At 52.4% G+C, this 22,902-nt stretch overlaps 1 protein-coding gene across 1 annotated transcript; it reads left to right on the forward strand.

The window, feature by feature from the left end:
* The first annotated feature begins 1,335 nt into the window (after nucleotides 1-1,335).
* Nucleotides 1,336-17,478, forward strand: Insrr (insulin receptor related receptor). The gene is made up of 22 exons (XM_090340708.1): nucleotides 1,336-1,668; nucleotides 4,675-5,226; nucleotides 7,056-7,359; nucleotides 7,457-7,599; nucleotides 7,805-7,949; nucleotides 8,937-9,151; nucleotides 9,407-9,533; nucleotides 11,364-11,602; nucleotides 11,927-12,094; nucleotides 12,216-12,411; nucleotides 12,750-12,791; nucleotides 12,870-13,090; nucleotides 13,334-13,470; nucleotides 13,555-13,717; nucleotides 13,877-13,982; nucleotides 14,563-14,615; nucleotides 14,806-15,035; nucleotides 15,544-15,654; nucleotides 15,790-15,949; nucleotides 16,478-16,607; nucleotides 16,762-16,896; nucleotides 17,172-17,478. The coding sequence occupies exons 1-22, from the start codon at nucleotides 1,563-1,565 to the stop codon at nucleotides 17,410-17,412; spliced, it is 3,924 nt and encodes a 1,307-aa protein (XP_090196834.1). The 5' UTR covers nucleotides 1,336-1,562; the 3' UTR covers nucleotides 17,413-17,478.
* Nucleotides 17,479-22,902: the final 5,424 nt, after the last annotated feature.

The raw sequence follows: 22,902 nt of genomic DNA on the forward strand, positions 1-22,902 counted from the left end.
GTCCGTACCCCAACTGCGCGGCGCCTCAGCCCTAGCGTCATCTCCGACACTGGTCAGCCAGCGCGGGGTGGCAGGGGGTTGGCCGGGGCGGGGGGCGATGCTCCAGAGCCGAGTTGGGCCAGGCGGAGCAGAGCTGGCATCGATCGCCAACCTGACAAGAGCATCGATTTCTGCGCAGAGAAATTAATAGATCTTCTCTTAGCTCTTCGGACTCAGGAGCCGCCCGCGGGTGGAGCGAGGGACGGGGTCTGGCCTCGAAGGCTGAGCACCTGGAAAGCCCCGGGATCTCCGGCCCCCCTGCGCACCAGAAGGGGGAGCAGGTGCCAGCCCCACCCACACGCGGGCCTTGTGGCTGCGAAAGTCCCCCCGTGAGTCTCTAGCAGAGGAAGGAAGAGAGGTCCCGCAGCGGGGTCTCTTGGAGCGCGCAAGAGGAGACCTTCCAGGATCACACGCGGTGCTCTTTCCGCCAGGGTCTCCAAACGAATGGTCTCCCCCAAATGCCCAAAGCAGGGAGAGAGGCACCAAGCAGCCTGAATTCAGGGAGGTGAATGAACAAAGACGGAAGCCCTTTTCACGGGGATCTCGACCCGAATCGAGGCAGTTGGCGGGGTCTGAGCCTTGCGCCACGGGGCCACGGAACAAGGTGGCTCCCCAGCGGCGACAGGAAACGCTGTCTATGCTCTCTCTGGGTCCACACGATTGGAAGTTACCCCGCAGGTGCTAAAGCACCTGTTGTTGGCAGAATGTGGAGTCAACCACTGCTCCCCCGGGTGATCCCCGCGCTGGCTTGTCCCTCTGCGGTACAACTCCCCAAATCCACGACGGAGCCTGGGTGGGCAGTGGGGATGGGAGAAGACCCGCTTTAGCCAAGCAAGGTTAAGGAAGCTCAGTTCTTGGCTTACCCTCCCCACCCCCTTTCCAGTATCTCGCCTTATTTCCCCCAACAAGACCTGTTCCCCATCCGCCCCCCTCGCCATCTCAGTTATCAGGCTAAATATTTTGGCTTGACAGGGTGGGCGGAGAGAACTCAGAGGTCGGTGCAAACCAAATCCGTTTAGAACTGGGGGTGGGGAGGGCCCAAGCTGGGCGCGGCCCCGTGAACCCGCCCCGGAAGATCCCGAAGGGAGCGAGGCGGCTGGCGCCTAGCAGCCTGCGAACCCCTGGGGTCCGGGAGACGCGCTCTCCTCCAGTTCGCTGCGCGCCCCAGGAGCCCAGCTGTCATTCCCTGGGGTGGTCCTGGGGGCTTCCGCTCCCTTCCCTCCCCGGGGATTGCTTTTTGCTCTGAACCCTGGGTCCGTTTCTCTGAAGGCTTTCTCGGTTCTGCGTATGGGTCCTCATCTTTCTCTGTCTCTGGATTTGCACCGAGTCGGTTCCCAGCTGCCTGATACTGACTCGGTGTTTTTGTGCTCCTGGTTTCTTTGCTGTCCCTTGCTGACTCGGTGTGGGATTCCTAATCTCATCACCTGGGCTCTTCCCCTCCTCTCTGAAGCCTAGACCTCTGTAATCCCTGATTGTCTGTCAGACCCTTCTTTCTGGAGCCACCTGGAGAGAGCCAGTACTGGATGCTAGCCAGGCCTGCGACCATGGCAATACCCAGTCTGTGGCCCTGGGGAACATGGCTGCTTATGATCCTCCTCTCCTTGGAATTTGGCCTGAACACGCTAGAGGGTGAGTCCCCAGCACTGTCTCCCCATTTTCCTCCCATATGGCTGAGATACCAAATAACAGAGGCTTCTGCCAGAAACTCTTCTACTTTTTCTTCACTTCATCGTGAAGACTGAAGTTGGCTCTCTAGACTTCCCATTAGGAAGAAGAGTTCATTCTTGCCCACATAAAGGCATGGGTTTTCCCTCCTCCAGCTCCCTAGAGGTGAGGACTTGAAAACCAGGGGCTGAATAAATGTCCTCAATCTGATCCTGCCTGTGAAACCATAACTAGGTAAAGTCTAAATGAGAATCCATAAAATTGAAATAATGACCTCTAAATGAGGCTGTGAGACTTTTAGAGGTCATTTCTAGGGCCACTTGAATGGAAATGGACAAGACAGGGGCCAGTAGCCAGGAATCAGGCATCCTTAAGTAAGTGAACCTATTGTGTAGACAGAAAACAGAGACTAAATCTCGAATGTGCCCTGTTCCATGTTTCCACCCTTGGGCCTCATCTACTGGTTTGAGGGAGAACTTGCTTTTCCTCCAGGCTTGAGTGCTTCTCCCCAGATAGACATGGGATGTGGGGACTGGAGAGGGGACTTGGGAGAGAAGAAAACAGAGGGGAGAGAGTGAGAGGGGGAAGGATTTGTGGCACCCCCTTGCCTGATTCTACATTAAGGGCGCTCAGGAATCCAACACTCTGTGCCTACCTGAGGGGTTTTATGATGTCCTTCAAACTGGGGCTTCCGAGGGCAGGGCAGAGTCTCCCCTTCGTACATAGACAGAGAAGTGGTACACATAGACTGAGGTAGGGAGTGCTTCTGGAAGGGTAGGGGGGCTTCTGGAGCGGGGGAGGCTTTGCCTACAAAAGCACAGTGCCCATCCCACTGGCCTCCCTCCCATGTCCTTCCCAGGCTGGGCTAGGACACACCACTGCAGATGCCAGGCAGTAGCATGGTTGCCAGGATCTCATAGCACAGCACGTCCCTGGGGGAGGAAGGGGTTAGTATTTGGTCAAGGGACCCAGATGTTGGTTCCCAGAGTTGCTCTGCCTAGAGCTGTGTTCTAGGGGAAGGCAAGAGTTAATTTGCCAAGGTCTTAGATTTGTTTTTCCAAATGACTCTCATCAGGGGAGCCCTGGAGAGGCCAGGGCATGATGGGAAAAGGGAGCCTGAGAGAACCCCCCATCTGCCTCGCAGAGACTGATTGGCCTTTGTGGAGGGAGATAGAAGTGTTTTCTCATTCTCTCCCTCTTTTGTGAGTCTGTGTACCTGCTTGGGTAACACACACACACACACACACACACACACACACACACACACACACACACACACAGAGCTTACTGGGTAGAAGATAATTCAGGACAATGGGAGAGCCCATTGTCCTCCATGTTCTCCCAACACTGGGATTCCCAAACTATTAGGGAATAGACCTGGATGATATAATGTGTGTGTGTGTGTGTGTGTGTGTGTGTGTGTGTGTGATGTTGCTAGAGGGTCAGGTGGGAAAGAAGAGAGCAAAGAACAGACAGAGGCTCAAGATACTAGACCTGAAAGTCAGCCTGAGGAATCCAGACTTGCATCTTTCTTAATGAGGAACCTGCAAAGGCCCCTTAGGAGCAAATGTAGCAAGGCATCCAGCCCCCACAGGGGAGTCATCATAAAGAGAAAGACAAGTGAGCAGGCACTCTAAGGCTTAAGGAAGTTAGACACATCTGAGTACCCAAGGGGAGTGGATTTGGGATCCAGATGTCCATGGTCCACAATTCCTGGGTGCCCAGTAGTTCTGAGTCTTGATTGGACAATATGGGAGATGCGAAGCTGACCCAGAGGGGGCCCTAGCCTCCCTGGGAGGGGTGGTAGAGAAGTACACAGAAGTGCTTGGGGAGAAAGCTAGAGGTGTTCTTGCAACCAGTGCTGCTGGACTATATGCACTTATACCCAAATGGGGAAGTTACTAACTCAGTACTAGAAGGTTAGGAAGGAAGAGATCCAGCCTTTGAGGTTTCTGCAAAGGTTCTGAGAGGCTGGACAAATGAGTGAGGACCACCTTATCTACATTACACACACACACACACACACACACCAAAAAAAAAAAACACCTGGGAGACTGAAATGGGAGCCGCTGGCAATGGGGCACCACAGTTTCCCTCTGAGAGGAAAATAAATGCAGAGACCAGCCACCTAGCTCTCCTGAGCCAGTGACAGAAGTAGAGCACCTGAATCTCAGTGCTCACTACCCTGTGTGCCAGGCATTATACCAGACTCTAGAATACAGCATTCTACAAAGACTGGTGCCCTATGGCACTTACAATAAACAAAATAAAATCATGTACTGACTAGTATTAGGAGTTCTGGGGAAAATAAGTAGGTGGGAAGTAGGTAGGTTCATAGTTTAAGACAAAATGGCGAGTGAAGGCCTCACTGAAAAATGTCTAAAGGAGGAAAGGGAAGGACTTCTAGCCAGAAGGAAAAGAAAGCACAAAATACCCTGAGCCAGGAATTAGGCTGGCTTGTTTGAGGACCAGTGAAGAGGTCAAAGTGGCTGAAGAATGAAAGAGAAGGGACAAAATTAGAGCCATAGCTGGACACCAGTGGTTCACACCTGCCATCCTATCTACTCAGAAGGCTGAGATTTGAGGATCCTGACTTGAAGCCAACCCCAGGCAATCAAATCCCATCTCTAATTATCTGAGGGGGAAAAAAAAATCCAGAAGTGGAGGTGTAACTCAAGTAGCAGAGCTCCAGCCTTGAGTGAAAAATTTAAGCAAAAGACCTAAACTCTAAATTCAAGCCTCAGCACTGGCGCGCATGCACACACACACACACACACACACACACACACACACACACACACACACACACCCTAGATTTCAGGACCTCCTAGGCTATAGTAAAGGCGGATTCCCTGTATTGGTGATCTACTGCCAGGTGCTGCCTCTCCCCCAAAGCTGACAGGGTGGGGTGGTGACAACACTTAACCTGGGTGGTACTTCCTCACGAATGCGTGCCACTTGTGCCTACAGTGTGCCCCAGCCTGGACATCCGCTCAGAGGTGGCAGAGCTGAGGCGGCTGGAGAGCTGCAGCGTGGTAGAGGGCCACCTGCAGATCCTGCTCATGTTCACCGCCACGGGGGAGGACTTCCGAGGCCTCAGCTTCCCACGCCTCACTCAGGTCACTGACTACCTGCTGCTCTTCCGTGTCTATGGCTTAGAGAGCCTGCGCGACCTCTTCCCCAACCTAGCAGTGATCCGAGGTGCCCGTCTCTTCCTGGGCTATGCACTGGTCATCTATGAAATGCCACACCTGCGAGACGTGGGACTGCCGGCGCTGGGGGCAGTGCTGCGTGGCGCTGTACGAGTGGAGAAGAACCAGGAGCTTTGCCACCTCTCCACCATTGATTGGGGTCTGCTGCAGCCTGCCCCAGGTGCCAACCACATTGTGGGCAACAAGCTGGGCGAGGAGTGTGCTGACGTGTGCCCTGGTGTGCTGGGTGCAGCTGGAGAGCCTTGTACCAGGACCACCTTCAATGGGCACACTGACTACAGGTGTTGGACCTCCAGCCACTGCCAGAGAGGTGGGTGCTGGGATAGAACATAACTGGGGGCCAGAGGGAGTCAGACAAAGTGAGGCTGGGAGAGCTCATGACAGGGCATTGCTTTTTGTTTATTTGGTTTTTATTTATTTGTTTATTATTTTTGTTGTCCATCACGGGGCTTGAACTCAGGGCCTGGGCACTTTTTTTTTTTTTGGATCATGGGGCTTGAACTCGGCCTGAGAGCATTGTCTCTGAGCTCTTCAGCTCAAGGCTACCTACCCTACCCTTGAGCCAAGCCCCACTTCCCATTTTCTAGAGGTTAATTGGAGATAAGAGTCTCAGGTCCTTTTGTGCCCAAACTGGCTTTGAACCTAGATCCTCAGATTTCAGCCTCCTGAGTAGCTAGGATTACAGGCGTGAGCCACCTTGCCCAGCTTTGGGCACTTTTTTTTTTTCCCTAAAGGCTAATGTTCTACCACTTTGAGCCACAGCTCCACTTGTGGCTTTCTGGTGACTAATTGGAAATAAGAGTCTCATGGACTTTCTTACCCAGGCTGGCTTCAAACTGGGATCCTCAGATCTCAGCCTCCTGTAACTAAGATTGCAGGCATGAGCACCCAGCACAGGTGCTGATTTTTTTTTAATTTTCATAGGATGCTATGAGGCTGGACTGATTTTTTTTCCCATTTCATAGAAAAGGAAACTGGGGCTCAGGAAAATCAACTCATTGTTATAGCATATGGCAGCCAAATCACAAGACAGCATCAGGTAATCATAGAGTAGGTAAAGGTGGGCTTGGCAAGACAGTAGGCACAAGTGGACAAAAGGCAATGGAAGTAACAGTGGGGACAGTGGGTACTTAGCTACTTAGATGGCTTGGCTTCAAGTCTCAGCTCTGCTATTTACTATGTTCATTCGACATATCTGTGCCTCAATTTCCTCTTCTGTAAATGATCACAGAGTCATTATAAGAAATGACTTGGTACACGGTAAGGGTTCTGTGTTCTCAGTTACAGCAACTTCATCACAGGCAAACCCAGGGTGATGTGGAGGTGGGCACCAAGGGCAAAAAGAACTAGACAGGTAAGAGCAGATAGTGAAATAGGATCTTGTTTAGGAAGGAAGGCACACAGAATCAGAAGGAAGCAGGGGAACGAGGGAGGACAGGAAAATCTTTCAGAAGGTAGGAGCATATCTAGGCCCTCCAACCTACTAGGAGTCTTTTCCACAGGCCTCTCCCTCTCTCTTGCTCCCAGAAGTCATCTCCTGTCACCCCCACCACTTCCATTCTAGGCAGGAGAGTAACTGGATCCCTGCTGTATCTGTGGGGCCCACCTCCCTCGTGCTGTCCTGTTGGCTGTAAACACAGCTGTGGCAGGTCCTCTCAGACCTCTGGTGTACAGTGTCAACAGGCTCCAGCTGACCCCTGTCCCGCAGACATCCAGCCACCCTAGCAACTGCTAGGGTGGGGTTGCTTTCTGCGCAGGGCAAGGGAGCTGCTGAAGGAGGCACTTTGGGCAGGGGCATAGGTAAAATGACCAAGAATGGCCCTGCCTCCACAGGCTCCCAGGCCTACTTTACCCTGGGTCTTGATGCTCAGGGAAGGCCAGCTGACTCACCCTGGCACCATGCCCAATGATGTAGATCTACACAGGACAGCAGGCTGATGGGCAAGGTCACTGGTCAATCCTGAGAACAGTAGGCACGGTGGGAGGTGGAGCTACAGAAAGGAGCCACAGCCATTTTGCTCAAGAGCCCCTGTCTGAGGGAAGCAAGAGTGCGCAGCCACTGACATCTCAGTGCACACTGAGTGTCCCTGGAAGGACCCTGGGACCAGGACCAGGGAACATCTCCAATCTAATCCACAGTGTGTCCCTGCCCCCGTGGGCTGGCCTGCACCACGGGGGGTGAGTGCTGCCACACCGAATGTCTTGGAGGCTGCAGTAGGCCAGAAGACCCTCGTGCCTGCGTAGCCTGCCGCCACCTCTACTTCCAGGGCTCTTGCCATGGGGCCTGTCCTGCAGGCACCTACCAGCACGAGTCCTGGCGCTGTGTCACAGCAGAGCACTGTGCCAGCCTACGCTCTTTGCCCAGCCGTGCCTCCACTTTTGGCATCCACGAGGGTAGCTGCCTGGCCCAGTGCCCCCCAGGATTCACCCGTAATGGTAGCAGGTGAGCAAAAGGTGGGGAAATACCCTTGGGTCAGAGGGAAGGACGGAAGACACCCACACAAGTCCAAGGCTCATGCTATCTGCTTGCCTTCCACTAGCATATTCTGCCACAAGTGTGAGGGACTGTGCCCCAAAGAGTGCAAGGTGGGCACCAAGACCATCGACTCCATCCAGGCAGCACAGGACCTGGTGGGGTGCACCCATGTGGAGGGAAGCCTCATCCTCAACCTGCGCCAGGGCTGTCAGTATCCACTCCAGAGCCACAACCCTCTCCTTGGCCACTCTCTCCATCCCAGCCACTCCCCTCGCAGGATGGGCCCATCACCTCTTCACCTCACCTTAACTTCCACCCCGGAGTTTTCCCTTCCCTGCCTTCCCACCCCACCCCCCATACCCGAACCCCTCCCCTGAGAACCTATCATGTTTCCTGCTTTTCTCCTCCTCAGACAACCTGGAACTGGAGCTGCAACGAAGCCTGGGCCTAGTAGAGACCATCACAGGCTTCCTCAAAATCAAGCACTCCTTTGCTCTTGTGTCTCTGGGCTTTTTCAAGAACCTCAAACTAATCCGAGGAGACACCATGGTGGATGGGTGAGCATCGGGCTTCTGACTAGCTCCTTTTCTGATGGGCTCTGGAACTAGCTGTGTGACTGGATGAGATACCTAACTTCTTGGTCCACAGGTTTTTGCCATCCGCAAAATAGGGCTACACTAATTCTGCTTCCTTCTTAGGATTGTTGTAAGTAGCACCTAAGTCCTTACATGTATGCACTTAAAACAATGCCTGCAGCCAGGCGAGGTGGCTCACGCCTGTAATCCTAGTTACCTAGGAGGCTGAGATGGGAGGAGTCCGTTCAAAGTCAGCCCGGGCACTAAAGTCTGTGAGACTCTTATCTCCGATTAATCACTAGAAAACCGGAAATGGCTCTGCGGCTCAAGGGGTAGGGCTGTTGGTTTGAGCTGAAGAGCTCAGAGACAATGCCCAGGCCCAGAATTCAAGTCCCATGACTGACAAAAAATAAAATAAATAAAAATAAATGGCTGGAGCACTGGTATATACAATAAAAATCAAGGTCACCTATGAGTCTAGGAGGATGGGCTGTAACACTTATCTGATCTGAGCTGATCTGAGCTGCAGCCTGAGACTGGCTAGGCTTTGCCGCCCATCCTACCACCTACCAGTCAAGGCCTACCCATAATATAGGCATAGTTTTAAAAATAAAAATGACTGTTTAAAATGACCATCAGTCAGGTAGTTTCCTGTGTGGCTTCTCCTGTCTCCTTGCACATTATCATGTACCCTAGCTGACAAGGGTGGGTGTCATTCTTCAGGCACATAGCAGGAGGTTAGTTACATCAAGATGATAGAAGGAAAGGCTTGACACCACTTCACCAGTGGAGACACCAGAGAGCGTGGGTGACTTACTGGACATCATACTCCTGATCAGTGGACGGGGAGGGGTGTCTGAGGCCCCCACTCCCATGTACTGGACATGGGTGATCTGCACAGTGGCTGGCACAGTCCCTCCCGAAGGAGCCCATAAGCCACCCCCTTGCCGTTCCCCTGCCTTCCCCCAGGAACTACACCCTGTACGTGTTGGACAACCAGAACCTTCAACAGCTGGGGTCCTGGGTGACCATGGGACTCACCATTCCTGTGGGCAAGATCTACTTCGCCTTCAATCCACACCTCTGCTTAGAACACATTTACCGACTGGAAGAGGTGACTGGGACTCGAGGCCGGCAAAACAAGGCCGAGATCAACCCCCGAACTAATGGAGACCGTGCTGCCTGTAAGACCCCACCCCCCCAAAAAAAAATCCCAAACTCAGAGTGAGCAAGCACGGTTGGTCACAATGTGACTCATCTGGGTGCTCACGATACAGTCACACACAACAAAACATGACAGACCCATGTACCTAGGGGAGGGGACACTTGAAGAAGATAGCTTCTTCAGAGGTGGCTTTGGGGACAGGAAGCCACAGGGCCAAGGTGGGGGCTGAAGCATGTGAAGTGGTAGCAGGTGTTCACCCACGGATCCCCTCCAGGCCAGACTCGCACCCTTCGCTTTGTGTTCAACCTGACGGAGGCGGATCGCATCCTGCTTCGCTGGGAGCGCTATGAGCCACTGGAGGCCCGGGACCTGCTCAGCTTCATCGTCTACTACAAGGAGTCGTGAGTAGTAAGGGGTCACAGTCATCAACTCAGGACCAGCAAAAGAAGAATCCAAACTCTTTAAGACTCAAGGAGCTTAAGGGCGGAAGCCAGTGCCCAGGGCTACAGGGCCCACATCTGGCTGTCTCCCCTCATTTTTAATTTTTTGCTCCTTTTTGCCTCAGTTTCCCCTCACTAAGTGAAATGAAGAGGAGAGTCAGGGCTTGTAAAAGCCCAGGAGAGCATTCTTCTGGGAAGGCTTGGCTAATGAAAACTCCAATTCACTATGTTAATGTTCCATACTGACCACATGCTCCAGCCCAGTGGCGGTTTGGGGAGTGCCCACTAATTTGGCCAGTTTTATAAGCAGCTCTGCCAGCATTTTATTAAAGCCCAAGGAAAAGAGGGAATTGGGATCACCAGGGACCATCTGCTATTCTTTGGAGAGAGTGAACTGACCCTAGCAAGAGAGATAGTGATTAGACCACAAGAAGGACTTTTCCAGATGCATGCATGGCTAGGAATCAAAAGGAGATTTTTTTTTTTATGAGTAAGAAATAGATTTTGGAGTCTGGGAGGGCAGAAGGGAGGAGCACTATTAACAGAAGACAGAAGATAGGGTCCCCTAGCTTAGGAGCACTTCCTGTGAGCTCAAATTTGGGAAGTCTTGGTTGACCCCTAGCTCAAGACCTGAGAGGGTGGAGGAAGAAAGTCAGTGGTATAAGGCTGACGCTGATAGCCTAGGGTCTTCCAGGTCTCAACGGTAGGAAAAAGGTATAGCACGGGGAGATTGTCAATTAGGTAAATATTCCCTTGCAGTTTCTGATTTGGTTAGCCCTAAGTAGGATCTGTGAGTTTGACTTACTAAAATCTCTCAGCCCGCCTCATCTCTCAAATGCCAAATGTTAAAAAGCTGTTTAAGGGTAACTAAGATTTAACAATTAGTATTCATTCAGTATTGTCTTATCCCTGCTTCTGGGTCCCAGCAAAAGTCTGCAAATCTAACTGAGCCTTCAGTTCACTGTCCCCATCCCCTATGACCTCCCTCAAGCTCTGTGCTTAGCTCAGGATGAATTACGCATGCGCGTGCGCGCGCGCGCGCGCACACACACACACACACACACACACACACACACACACACACACCCTACCTCCCTCCAAAGAGACTGGTATCATCTGTGTAATGTCTCATGGTCTTGCCACTTTAATCTTCCCCAGGAACTAGCTCCCCACCCCTTCAAGCCTGCCCTTGCCTTCGCTCCCAGGCAGCCAGCACAGGTTGCCACAGTTCATTTCCATGAAGCAATGGGCTCTGGCTTTGGGAAATCAGGACATGTCTGAGAATTGTTGAAAGCTAGGAATCCTCTCTCCAGAAAATCCCACATGGGCAGAACCAAGCTTATAGTCTGAGAGGCTCATAGGCCTCCAAAACTTAAGTATGGGCCTGGTTTAACACTGCCCTTGTGAAGAGATGGATCTCTTGGTTCTTCCTCCAGGAGTGATCCCACTTGAGTTGATTAGAATAACCTATTACCTGTTACCCCTAGAAAGGGGACTCCTTCACACCCACTTCCTAGGTTTATTTATACAATTCTTTTTCTGTTCACCAAGACTAAAACTCAATACTTCCTACTAAGGTAGAGGAGATTTTCATCACAACTTTGGTTAGCAGTAGATATCACAGGGCCTACAGGGTCTGGTATTAGCTGAAATTACTGCTTTCAGAAGATAACAGAAGATGAGTAGAAGCTAGGATTGGCAACAACAGTCTTGAAGGCTCAGAGAGACAGGAGATGCTAAAGCTTAAGATGGGGCTGAGCCACTCCTCATCTCTGACGGTGGCATCTTCAGTCCATTCCAGAATGCCACCGAACATGTGGGTCCAGATGCTTGTGGAACACAAAGCTGGAACCTACTGGATGTGGAGCTGCCTTTAAGCCGCACCCAAGAACCCGGGGTGACTCTAGCGCCCCTCAAGCCCTGGACACAGTATGCAGTGTTTGTACGGGCCATCACACTGACCACCGCCGAGGACAGTCCCCACCAAGGAGCCCAGAGCCCCATTATCTACCTCCGAACCCTGCCTGCAGGTAGGCTGAAGCATTTGAAGGGGGTGTACATTTGGATTCCTGCATCCTAATGAGAGTGGGGGGAACCCAGGAACAGAAGCTGGGGCTCTGAATACCCGACTTAGAGCTTAGGAGGTCAGATACTTCAGTGCTAGAAAGAACGGGCATTGGCCTATGGTGAGTGAGGGTAAGAAGGGAATACTGGTGTCTAGGGAGGGAAGGAGGAGGTCACCTATTCCTCAGAAGGGAGTGGGGAGGGTGGACCCACATGGAGAGGGGCTCCTTCCCAGACCGTGTTTGGAAGGGAAGTCTCGCCCCTGAGTTGTACCCTCCTCACACCCTCAGCGCCCACCGTGCCCCAAGATGTCATCTCCACGTCCAACTCTTCCTCCCACCTCCTGGTGCGCTGGAAGCCACCGAACCAGCGCAACGGAAACCTGACCTACTACCTGGTGCTCTGGCAGCGGCTGGCAGAGGACGGTGACCTCTACCTCAATGACTACTGCCACCGTGGTGCGCGGGAGGAAGCCCAGGCCAGAGGGATGGGTGGCGCCCGGCCAGAGTCGGTGGGAGTCGGAGGTGGGGGGGGACGGGGGGAGGGAGGAGGGTAGAACACTTCTCTATTTTCTTCCAGGTTTGCGTCTGCCCACCAGCAACCACGACCCCCGCTTCGAGCGCGAAGATGGAGTACTTGAAGCTGAGACTGAGCCGGGCTGCTGCCCTTGCCAACACTCACCTCCTAGGCAGGCCCTGCCCCCGCTGGAGGCGCAAGAGGCCTCGTTCCAGAAGAAGTTCGAAAACTTCCTACACAATGCCATCACCATTCCCAAGTGCGACCTGGCACACACACGGGGGCGGGGGGAGCATGGGCGGGACCTGGGAGGGATGGGCCGGGGGTGGGGGAGGGCCTGGGAGAAATGGGGGAGGGCCTGGGAGGAATGGGTCTGTGCGGGAGAGGCATTGTGGGCGGGGCCTCGCTTGTGGGCGGGGACTCGGTGTGGGCGGGACTCGGTGTGTGGGCGGGGTCTGGAGCGGACCTGTGGGGGCGTGGCTTGGTGGGCGGGCATTGTTCGTGAGGGCGGGGCCTTGCTGGGATGGGTTTGGTCTAGGGGCGCCCAGGAGGTGCTTTTCCAGTCCAGCCTGATAGGGGCCCCCCTGGCCTTCCCAGATCCCCTTGGAAGGTGACGTCTATCAACAAGAGCCCCCAAAGGTGAGCCTGGATGGGACCAGGCACTGAGGGGAGAGGATCTGGGGATGTGGCGCTGGCGCTGACTTATGCCTCACACAGGGACTCAGCGCGGCACCGCCGGGCCTCCGAGTCTCTCAGACTGGGAAGCAACAGCTCGGACTTTGAAATCCAGGAGGACAAAGTTCCCAGGGAGCGAGCGGTGCTGAGTGACTTGCGCCACTTCACGGAGTATCGGATCGACATCCACGCCTGCAACCACGCGGCGCACACCGTGGGCTGCAGCGCGGCCACCTTCGTCTTTGCCCGCACCATGCCCCACAGTGAGTGGCTCACAGACGCGCTCCCCATCCCCACCACTGGCCCACAGCCCTCGGCCCAATCAGAGCTCTAACTGTCGGGTTTGATCTCCAGCTTGGATCCCCGAAGCCTGGCTTTGCTCTCACCACCCCGTTCCCATAATCCCACAGCCTCAGAAACCTCCCAGTTTAGCCCAGTTTCTCTTGGGTGTGAACTTGAGAGAGAGAACTGCTTGTGGCCTGGTTGCCGGATGTCCCCTTCTGCAGGAGAGGCTGATGATATTCCAGGGAAGGTGGCCTGGAAAGCTGCGAGCAAGAACAGCGTCCTCTTGCGATGGATTGAGCCACCGGACCCCAATGGACTCATCCTCAAGTATGAAATCAAGTACCGCCGCCTGGGAGAGGTAAGCTTCCTAGGACACCTTCTACCCCGTGCCTCATGTTTGCCGGCGTCCTCATCCCAGCCAGCTGTTCTGTGCTATCCTCAGGAGGCCACAGTGCTGTGTGTGTCCCGGCTTCGATATGCCAAAGTTGGTGGGGTCCATCTGGCTCTGCTGCCCCCGGGAAACTACTCTGCTCGAGTTCGGGCCACCTCGCTGGCTGGCAATGGATCCTGGACAGACAGCATCGCCTTCTACATCCCCGGCCCAGGTACAGAGACTCGCAGCTTGGAACAGCCCCATCCGACTGCACAGCCTTCCTTCCACCTCAGTGCTGCACCATTCTCTTCTCCCAGTGTTGGAAGATAAGCATTCCTTACTCTCTGCCTTTTCCATCTTTGACCCTTCCCTCTGCTTCTCTGACCACCAGAAGAGGAAGATTCCGGGGGGCTGCACGTCCTCCTCACCGTCACCCCCGTTGGGCTCATGCTGCTCGTCATTCTCGCTGCCCTGGGTTTCTTCTATGGCAAGAAGAGGTGATGATAAGTTCCTGGTTCCCACCGCTGCTCTCTCCCTGAGACTTCATCCTAGGGTCAGTGCAGTCACAGGTAGATCAGACAACAGAAAGGACTTCCTTAGAGGATGAACTCTTGCCCTGGGAATGACATGGACGTGAGCTATCTCTCAGCAAGGGTGCCAAATAGCCTGCTTAGACTGGGGCTTCCCTTGATTCCCATATCTTGAGAAAACCCTCCATCCGATGCCCTGAGCCCAAGCTGACATAGTGAAACTGGTGCTGCCAAAGAAGGGGAGAGGCAGGGGAGACTTCCAAACGAACACCAAGACAACTGGTGTCAACTCCCTCTGCAGCTGAATCTAGGAGGGAGGAGACAGAACCCTGATTCACTGAGCCCCAATGATTACCGGAGGGGCAGGGACCCCTCTACTGCTGTGTCTGCCTACATGCAATCTGCCAGTCCCAGGACTAAAACCAAGAACAGCTTAAGGCTCCACAGGACTCCCCCTGACCAGGGCCGGGGTTAGTCTGTAGCCCTTCTGGAGACAACCCTTCCTTCCTGGGGACCTTTTCAGTCTGACCCCTTGTCTCCATTGCAGAAATGGCACCCTGTATACCTCTGTGAATCCAGAGTACTTCAGCGCCTCTGAGAGTAGGTCTGGGGGGTGGGTGGATGGGTGGTGTGGGAAGGGAGATGAAAGCAGAGGAGAGGAGGACTTCCAGCAGACCTTCTTGGAGAAGGGGGTCTTTGGGACCAGAGTGCTTCACAAGAGGAGGCAAGAAGAGGGTAGAAGCATGAGAAAGAGTGCCATCCTTGTCTCTCGACCCCCACCCTCTCTCAGTGTATGTTCCTGATGAGTGGGAAGTGCCTCGAGAGCAGATCTCCATCATCCGAGAGCTGGGCCAAGGCTCTTTTGGGATGGTCTATGAGGGACTGGCGCAAGGACTGGAGGCAGGAGAGAAAGCCACACCAGTGGCCCTGAAGACGGTGAATGAGCTGGCCAGTGCACGGGAACGTATTGAGTTTCTCAAGGAAGCTTCTGTCATGAAGGCATTCAAGTGTCACCATGTGGTAAGGAAGGTCAAGGGCATTATCAGGACAGCATTAAGGATAAAGATCATATGGCAAGAAGGAAAATGTCAGAGATGAGACCAAGATTTCATCAAGGTCAGAGTTGGCACTGTGGTTAGGATCTTAATTGGGGCAGAGCTCATGATTAGTGTGAGAGTTAAACAGGGCAGAGGTCAATTAGTTAGGGTTAGAGTTAAACAGAGTCATGGTAAAGTCATGATCTGAGCTGAGATCAGTCATGGTTGAGTCAATATTGAATGTCCAGGATCATGATTGGAATCAAGCTCAGAGATGGGTCAAGCTCATGACTGTGATAACAGATATCTATGGTCAAGGTTATAAATGAGGGTCAGGTTCACAGGTAGGTCAGGATTAGGGTTACAGTCATGGTTGCAGAAAAGGTCATGGTGGCTCTGAGTCAGGTAATGGTCACAGGAAGTCAAAGTTTTGGCCATGTAGGCCAAGAGGAAGCAGGTAGAACTACAACCAAGCTCTCTGTCTATCCTAGGTACGTCTCCTGGGTGTGGTGTCTCAGGGGCAGCCAACTCTGGTCATCATGGAGTTAATGACCCGTGGGGACCTCAAGAGCCACCTCCGATCTCTGAGGCCGGAGGCAGAGGTGGGAAGCAGGGAAACCTTGGGCCAAGAAGCAGGGAAGTTGGAGAAGACTTGGGCACTATGAGAAAGGGAATCAGTCCTTGTGCCAGGACAACCTTTAGGTTCCTTCTTCACCAGTCTCTTCTCTTGGCTTCAGAACAACCCTGGGCTACCACAGCCAGCACTGGGAGATATGATACAGATGGCTGGTGAGATTGCAGATGGTATGGCCTACCTTGCCGCCAACAAGTTTGTGCATCGAGATCTGGCAGCCCGCAACTGCATGGTGTCCCAGGACTTCACCGTCAAAATTGGGGGTACAGAGGGTACCAGACAAACAAGGGCAGCCTGAAGAATAAAGAGACTCCCCAAAGCTTGGCATAGGAGACTTGAACCTGCACTGCAGATCTGTCCCTAATAGCCTGTGAGAATTGTGCCAAGTCCCCCTCATATCTTAGTCTCCTTGTGCCCCCACCCTTTTTCTTGTCAGTCCTGGGGCTTGAGCTCTGGGCCTAGGCGCTGTCCCTGAGCTCTTCACCTCAAGGCTAGTGCTCTACCACTTTGAGTAACAGCACCACTTTCAGTTTTCTGGTGGGTTAATTGGAGATAAGAGTCTCACGGACTTTTGTGCCCAGGCTGGCTTTGAACCATGATCCTCAGATCTCAGCCTCCTGAGCAGCTAGGATCACAGGCATGAGCCACCGGCACCCTGCTCTCTGAAGCCCTTTGAACCCTCACATTTCTGGATGCGTGGTGACTCTGGAGATCGAGAAGGTTGGGAGAGGCGCTCTGGTGGGGCAGGAGGTGGTGTGTGACTCCTACTCTCCTTCCTCCTCATTTTCTAGACTTCGGGATGACTCGGGATGTGTACGAGACAGACTATTACCGCAAGGGTGGGAAGGGGCTGCTGCCTGTGCGTTGGATGGCCCCTGAATCCCTCAAAGATGGAATCTTCACCACACACTCCGATGTCTGGTGAGGCCTCATTGGAGCAGAGGGCTCCAGGGATTGGAGGTGGCAACTGGAGAATGACCTAAGACATTTCCCTCCCTGAGGCAGTAGGGAGAGTAAGCAGTGCACTAAGCAGCCTAGAGGATGCTGGACTCAGGCTGTCCTGTGCATCCTCTAGGTCCTTTGGTGTGGTACTCTGGGAGATCGTCACCTTGGCTGAACAACCCTACCAGGGCCTGTCCAATGAGCAAGTGCTCAAGTTTGTCATGGATGGCGGCGTCCTGGAGGAGCTAGAGAGCTGTCCTCTTCAGCTGTGAGTCATCTCTGACGCCTCTCCTGCACTCTTGTCTTGCTCAAGCATAGCCCTGAGATTCTGGCCCACCTCCTCTGATGCTTCTAACTCATTCACCTCCAGCCATGGGCCCCCAATTCTAAATTCCTACTACACTCCCCATTTACTCCCCTCTGACACTCCCAGACTTAAAACCCCATCACACACACACACACTCGCTGACTGTTCCAGTGCAGGAGACAGGGGTTGAACACTGGGGCTTTGGACCCTCTTTCACGGCCCTGCACACCCACCAGGCAAGAGCTGATGTGTCGATGCTGGCAGCAGAGCCCGCGCCTACGCCCGACCTTCATCCACATCCTGGACAGCATACAGGAAGAGCTGCAGCCCTCCTTCCGCCTCCTTTCCTTCTATCACAGCCCAAAGTGCCAGGGGGGCCCAGCCTCCCTTCTGTCTACCGATGCAGAGCCTGACTTCCCTCCAGCCTCCAAAGAGGCTCCAGATTGCAGCCCCCAAAATGGGGGTCCAAGGCACTGAAGTTCCCCCCTCCCAACCAACTGGCTTCTCATGGGCAAATAGAGTCTGCCCTTGTGACCATGAGATGTCCAGATGTCCAGGCTCTACCCCTTGTCCTATACAAACAGGACAGGACTGGGGCAGAGAGTAGAGGCTACAAAGGGGAGGGACATCTACTCAGATTCATATGAGGAGATCTCTCAGAAGTCTGAGTTCATGAGAAGGCTGTGCCCACAGCAGTGGCATCCTTAGACAGTGCCATCAGAGTGACAGACCTGCTCAGAGTAAGAGAAGGCTATGCACCCTGGGGGAAGGATCAGGAGGAACCCAGTGCCTGAATCTCTGGATCTCCTGTGGACATCTGCAGCTGTCATCTATTAGAAACCAGATGAGCAATCAGAGGCAGGCTGGACCCTCTCCACCCACATGGGGATCGCCCACTGAACCAGCTTTCTAAGCTGTCACACTTCAGAGGGTTAGAGAAAAGCCAAGGCCCTGGGCAAGCAAGTTCTAGGCTGGGCCTGGTGGCCCTGCTTCAGTTCTTCCTCTTCCCTCCCCCCTCCCAGGGACCCCTAAGCTTGGTGCTTCTCCTTCCTCTTCCCTAGGGGCATCCCTTGGTACATATTCTCCCCTCCCCTTTTTCCAGTCTCCCCTTAAGATTAGCCTTGGATCATTAAGTCCTTAAGAGCCTTGTCTTCCTTCCTCCCCTCGCTGACCCCATCCCTCACCACCCCACCTCTCATGGGAAGACTGGAGAAGACACAATAAATGTGGAGGTCTGTTTGTACCCTGGTCCCTGGCAGCCCATTATCTCTCCATCTATATGGCATTGACACTGGATGAACTTCCTCTCTTCCTCCTTTGGGACTTGAGGTGCTGACCCTAAGGCAGCAATACAGGATAAATACACTGCTGCCACACACCACCTCCACGAGGACCCCAGCAGCCCGGGGTTGCCATGGCAGTGAAGTGTTGCTATTATCTCTCACTCAGAGCCAGAAATGGTTGAGCCCCTCAGGGGCCCCTAACAGAACCAGCCAGTCCCTTGTACCACATTTTTATTTTCACTGCTATATCTGACGTCCGGGCAGGCATCTCCTTCCCTAAAGTCACAGGACAGATTGTGTGTGTGTGTGTGTGTGTGTGTGTGTGTGTGTGTGTGTGTGTGTGTGTGTGTATGTGTGTGTGTGTGTGTGTGTGTGTATGTGGCTTGAACTCTGGGCCTGGGTGCTATCTCTGAGCTCTTTGGGTCAAGGCTACTGCCCTACCCCTTGAGCCACAGCACCACTTCCAGTTTTCTGGTGGTAAATTGGAGATAAGAGACTCACGAACTTTAGTGCCGGGCTGGCTTTGAACCACGATCCTCAGATCTTAGCTTCCTGAGTAGCTAGGATTACAGGTGTGAACTACCATGCACAGCTCAAAGGACAGATTTTAAGTGGACAATATAGGGTGGTGAGGGATACTGGAAATATCACCTATCTCAGCTAACTGTCCCTCAACGAAAACAGGACACATGCCAAAGCAGGGTTGCATCCGGCTCCCTTTGATTATTTGGGGAAGCTGGAATCTCAGCTTCTGTACTATGCATAGATATGCCTTTGAAAGGTATTAAGATGATTTGGGAAGTTATTATTCTGGCTCTTTATGTCAAGGCTGGGACATCTGATGGGAAGAGAAGTAGAATGGCATTAAACCTTGGGAAAGGGGTTTTGATTGTGTGTGTGTGTGTGTGTGTGTGTGTGTGCGCACAAGTACACTGGGAATAGAAGTACCCAGGGCTTCTCCCATGCTGGGGACACACCATACCATGGTGCTACACTACTAACTTGCCAGAGTCTTTTAGTTTCCTGTATCCAGGTCCTCAGGACCATGGCAGCAATGCTTCCACACTGTCACATGCATTGAACATCCTTGCTCACTGCATTGAACATCCTTGCTCACTCCAGTGAGCAAGCATGAATTTCAGGAATCCATCTCTACCACAGCACTACTCTGTTATACTGAAAGGGTCAGAGTGGACAACAAAGACCACCTGTGTGGAGCCACACCCCTTCTCTGCCCTGGTCCTGGGCTGTACTGGTGGCTGAAGCAACGCTGACCCCTAATGGTCCTCAGTAGAACTGCAGCTACCAGAGAGCCACATGGTGGAGGTGGGAGGTGGTTCTAACCTCATCCCCATTGCTGTTGTTGGTCTCCTCCAGGTGTCCAGGAAAAAGGGAGTGGGAAGACTACATAAAAGCTTCTGACCACACACACACACACACACACACACACACACACACAGAGGCATATCTGCACATGCGCATTAGGGCAAAATACAGAGATGGGTCAACCCCCAACCTCCAGTGCTATATCTCACATGCTTAGGAAGTGCTGGCCACCAGAGTACAGGGGAGCTGTAGGAAGGGACTGAAGGCTGAAGAAAACAGCTTTGTCAATGCACTACCTCAGGGCATCTGAGGTGGTGGCTGATTTAAGAAGAGCTTAAGATTGAGTTATAGTAAAACTAGGAGACAAGCTCTACTGCTATCCATGTCCTAGAAAAGAGTGAATTTAACAAACTAGCAAGCTAGCTGGAGGCTGGAGTATAGAAAGGACTTCCCTAGTATACAAGGAAGCTTTGTGGAGGGAAAACATCTCCCCTCGGGGCAGTCAGAGACAGACAGTAGGTGGATCTTGGAGGGAAGGATGTTCCCCTGCAGCAAGGGAAACACGTAGAAGCACCTTTTTGACTCCCTTCTCTATTCCAGATGCAGACAAAAGTTAAAATTAAACTAATAGCCTGGAGCTGGCTAGAAATTGAAGTATGGAATAGAGACACCATAAAGAAACTGAAACCTTGTGACAAGTTCCTTGCCTATGCAGAATGGTGGTCTCATTGACCATTTCCTATAGGCTTGTGAACAACTGATATATTTTTGCAGGGATAGGGACACACTGGAGACCTGCAGGGAGAGACGGGGAGAGACTCAGGGAGAGGGGACAGGTTGCCTGAGATTAGCAGAGCTGTGTCCGGAGCCAGGCCTTGGTGGAGGCAGAAGCAAGTTGGGGTACCCACAGCAACACTTCCAGCCACTGTGGCTCCTGGCTGTCACTGCATAGGGGATGAGAGGGACACAGAAACATGAAAGAGCAGCATCTACCCCTACTCTTGGTGGGGGAGTGTCTCTTGCCTCCTGTCTCCCCTCTACATGTACACTGTTCCCCCCAACTCCTGGGGAGCTTAGATGGAGGGCACCGTCCTTAGATGCCCAACCATGGGTCAATGCTAGAAGAAAACGGTCCTCCCTTGACCTAATATGGACATGCTGTGGAGCTTCCTCTCCTGGTCTCTCCAACTTCCTGCTAGGGGATAGGCATATGGCCACCAAGCCACACAAAGGCCTTCTTCCTTTCAATCAGAGGTTCCTATGCATAACACTTCAGGGGGATACTTCCTGCCCCCTACACACCCAGTAAAATGGGAGTTTTGGGTTCCTCTTACCTCAACCACATTAATAACCCCCCACACCCCCTTTCACACTCTTTGCCCAGGCGTCAGAACACTTGAATCATCTCCTGATCATCAACATGACATTGAGACATTCTAGGTCATAGTGAATGACCAGGAAGGTGGCATCAGTGCCCACTGGAGAGAGTGAAAGAGGGGCACATGCCAAATCTGGAGTCCGGGTATACCGGGGAGGTCTGGCTAGGATGGTTACAGACTAAGGATCAGATGACAGGAATATCTGCAGAGCTGAGGGTACTTAGTCAACCCTGGGTACACAGTAGGAGCTGAGATCAGGTTCTCATCTCAACATTAGCAAAGCTCTTCAAATGTGTTATAGCAGCCATGTGCCACTGGCTCATGTCTATAATCCTAAGCTATTTGAGAGGCTGAGATAGAGGGGATCACACTTTGAAACTAGCCTATACCAAAAAGTTTTCAAGAGGCTGGGAGTTTGGCCAGTGGTTGAGTGCTGGCCTAGTATGCACGAAGACCAGGGTTTGATTCCTTAGTACCACATATATAGAAAAAGCTGGTGGCCAGGCACAGTGGCTCATACCTGTAATCCTAACTACTCAGAAGGCTGAGATCTGAGGATCAAGGTTCAAAGCCAGCCCGGACACAAAAGGACCTGAGACCCTTATCTCCAGTTAACCCCTAGAAAATGGGAAGTGGGGCTTGACTCAAGGGTAGGGTGGTAGCCTTGAGCTGAAGAGCTCAGGGACAATGCCCAGGCCCAGGATAGGGTGGTAGCCTTGAGCTGAAGAGCTCAGGGACAATGCCCAGGCCCAGGATAGGGTGGTAGCCTTGAGCTGAAGAGCTAAGAGACAGTGCCAGGCTGAGTTCAAGCCCCATGATCCACAAAGGAGAGAAAGAGAGAGAGGAGAGAGAGAGAGAGAGAGAGAGAGAGAGAGAGAGAGAGAGAGAGAGAGAGAGAGAGAGGAAGAGAGAGAGACAGATAGACAGAGACAGACAGAGACAAACACAGAGACAGAGAGAGAGAGAGAGAGAGAGAGAGAGAGAGAGAGAGAGAGAGAGAGAGAGAGAGAGGAGAAAAAAGGAAAAAGAAAAAAGCTGGAAATGATTCTATGGCCCAAGTCATAGAGCTCTATCCTTAAGAAAGTCCCAGGCCTTGAATTCAAGCCCCAGGACTGGCAAAAAAAAAAAAAAAAGTTTCCAAGACTACTCATCTGCTAGCTTCATGCAGTGGCATGTGCCTTATCATCATAGCTACAACAGGAAGCCTAAAATAAGTGGATAGTCCAGGCATGCCCCAGGCAGGAAGCAAGACTATCTCAAAAAAAAAAAAAAACCCACAAAGCTAATAAATTGGCAAGGGAGCTAAAGAAAGACTTCTCAGAAGAAGAGGGGCAAGAATGGCAAAGAAACATGTGAGGAAACAGTCACCATCAGTGGCCATAAAGGAAATGCAAATCAAAACAACTCTGAGATTCCATCTCACTCCAGTTAGATTGCCCAATATTGTAAATTTGAACAACAAGTGTTGGCAGGGATGTTGGGTAGCAGGGAGGAACTCTACGGCACTGTTGATGGGAATGTAAACTAGTACAACCACTCAGGACAGCAGTCTGGAGATTCCTCAAAAAATGAACATAGGCCTTCCCTATGACCCAATCATACCACTTGGCTTCTACCCTGAGTGACATGCGCTAGGATATGATCAAGACACCTGCATGCCCCGTTCATTGCTGCACTCTTCACAATAACCAAGATATGGAAATAACCCAGATACCCCAATATAGATGAGTGGATCCAAAAAATATGGTACCTATACACAATGGACTTTTACACATTGATTAGAAAGAATAAAATAATGTCATTTGCAGAGAAATGGATGAGACTTGAGCAAATGAGGTGAGCCAAGCTCAGAGAGACAAACGGTGTACATTTTCTCTCATATGCAGAAGCTAGATCTGAAATACACTGGGACATAATAAATTATGCAAGACTCTAGGCATGCACCAACAGTGATACCAAAGGAAGATATTCTTAGTAGA

Source organism: Megascapheus bottae, chromosome 10, assembly GCF_031878675.1.
Source record: "Megascapheus bottae isolate mThoBot1 chromosome 10, mThoBot2.hap1, whole genome shotgun sequence".
Taxonomy (NCBI): Eukaryota; Metazoa; Chordata; class Mammalia; order Rodentia; family Geomyidae; genus Megascapheus; species Megascapheus bottae.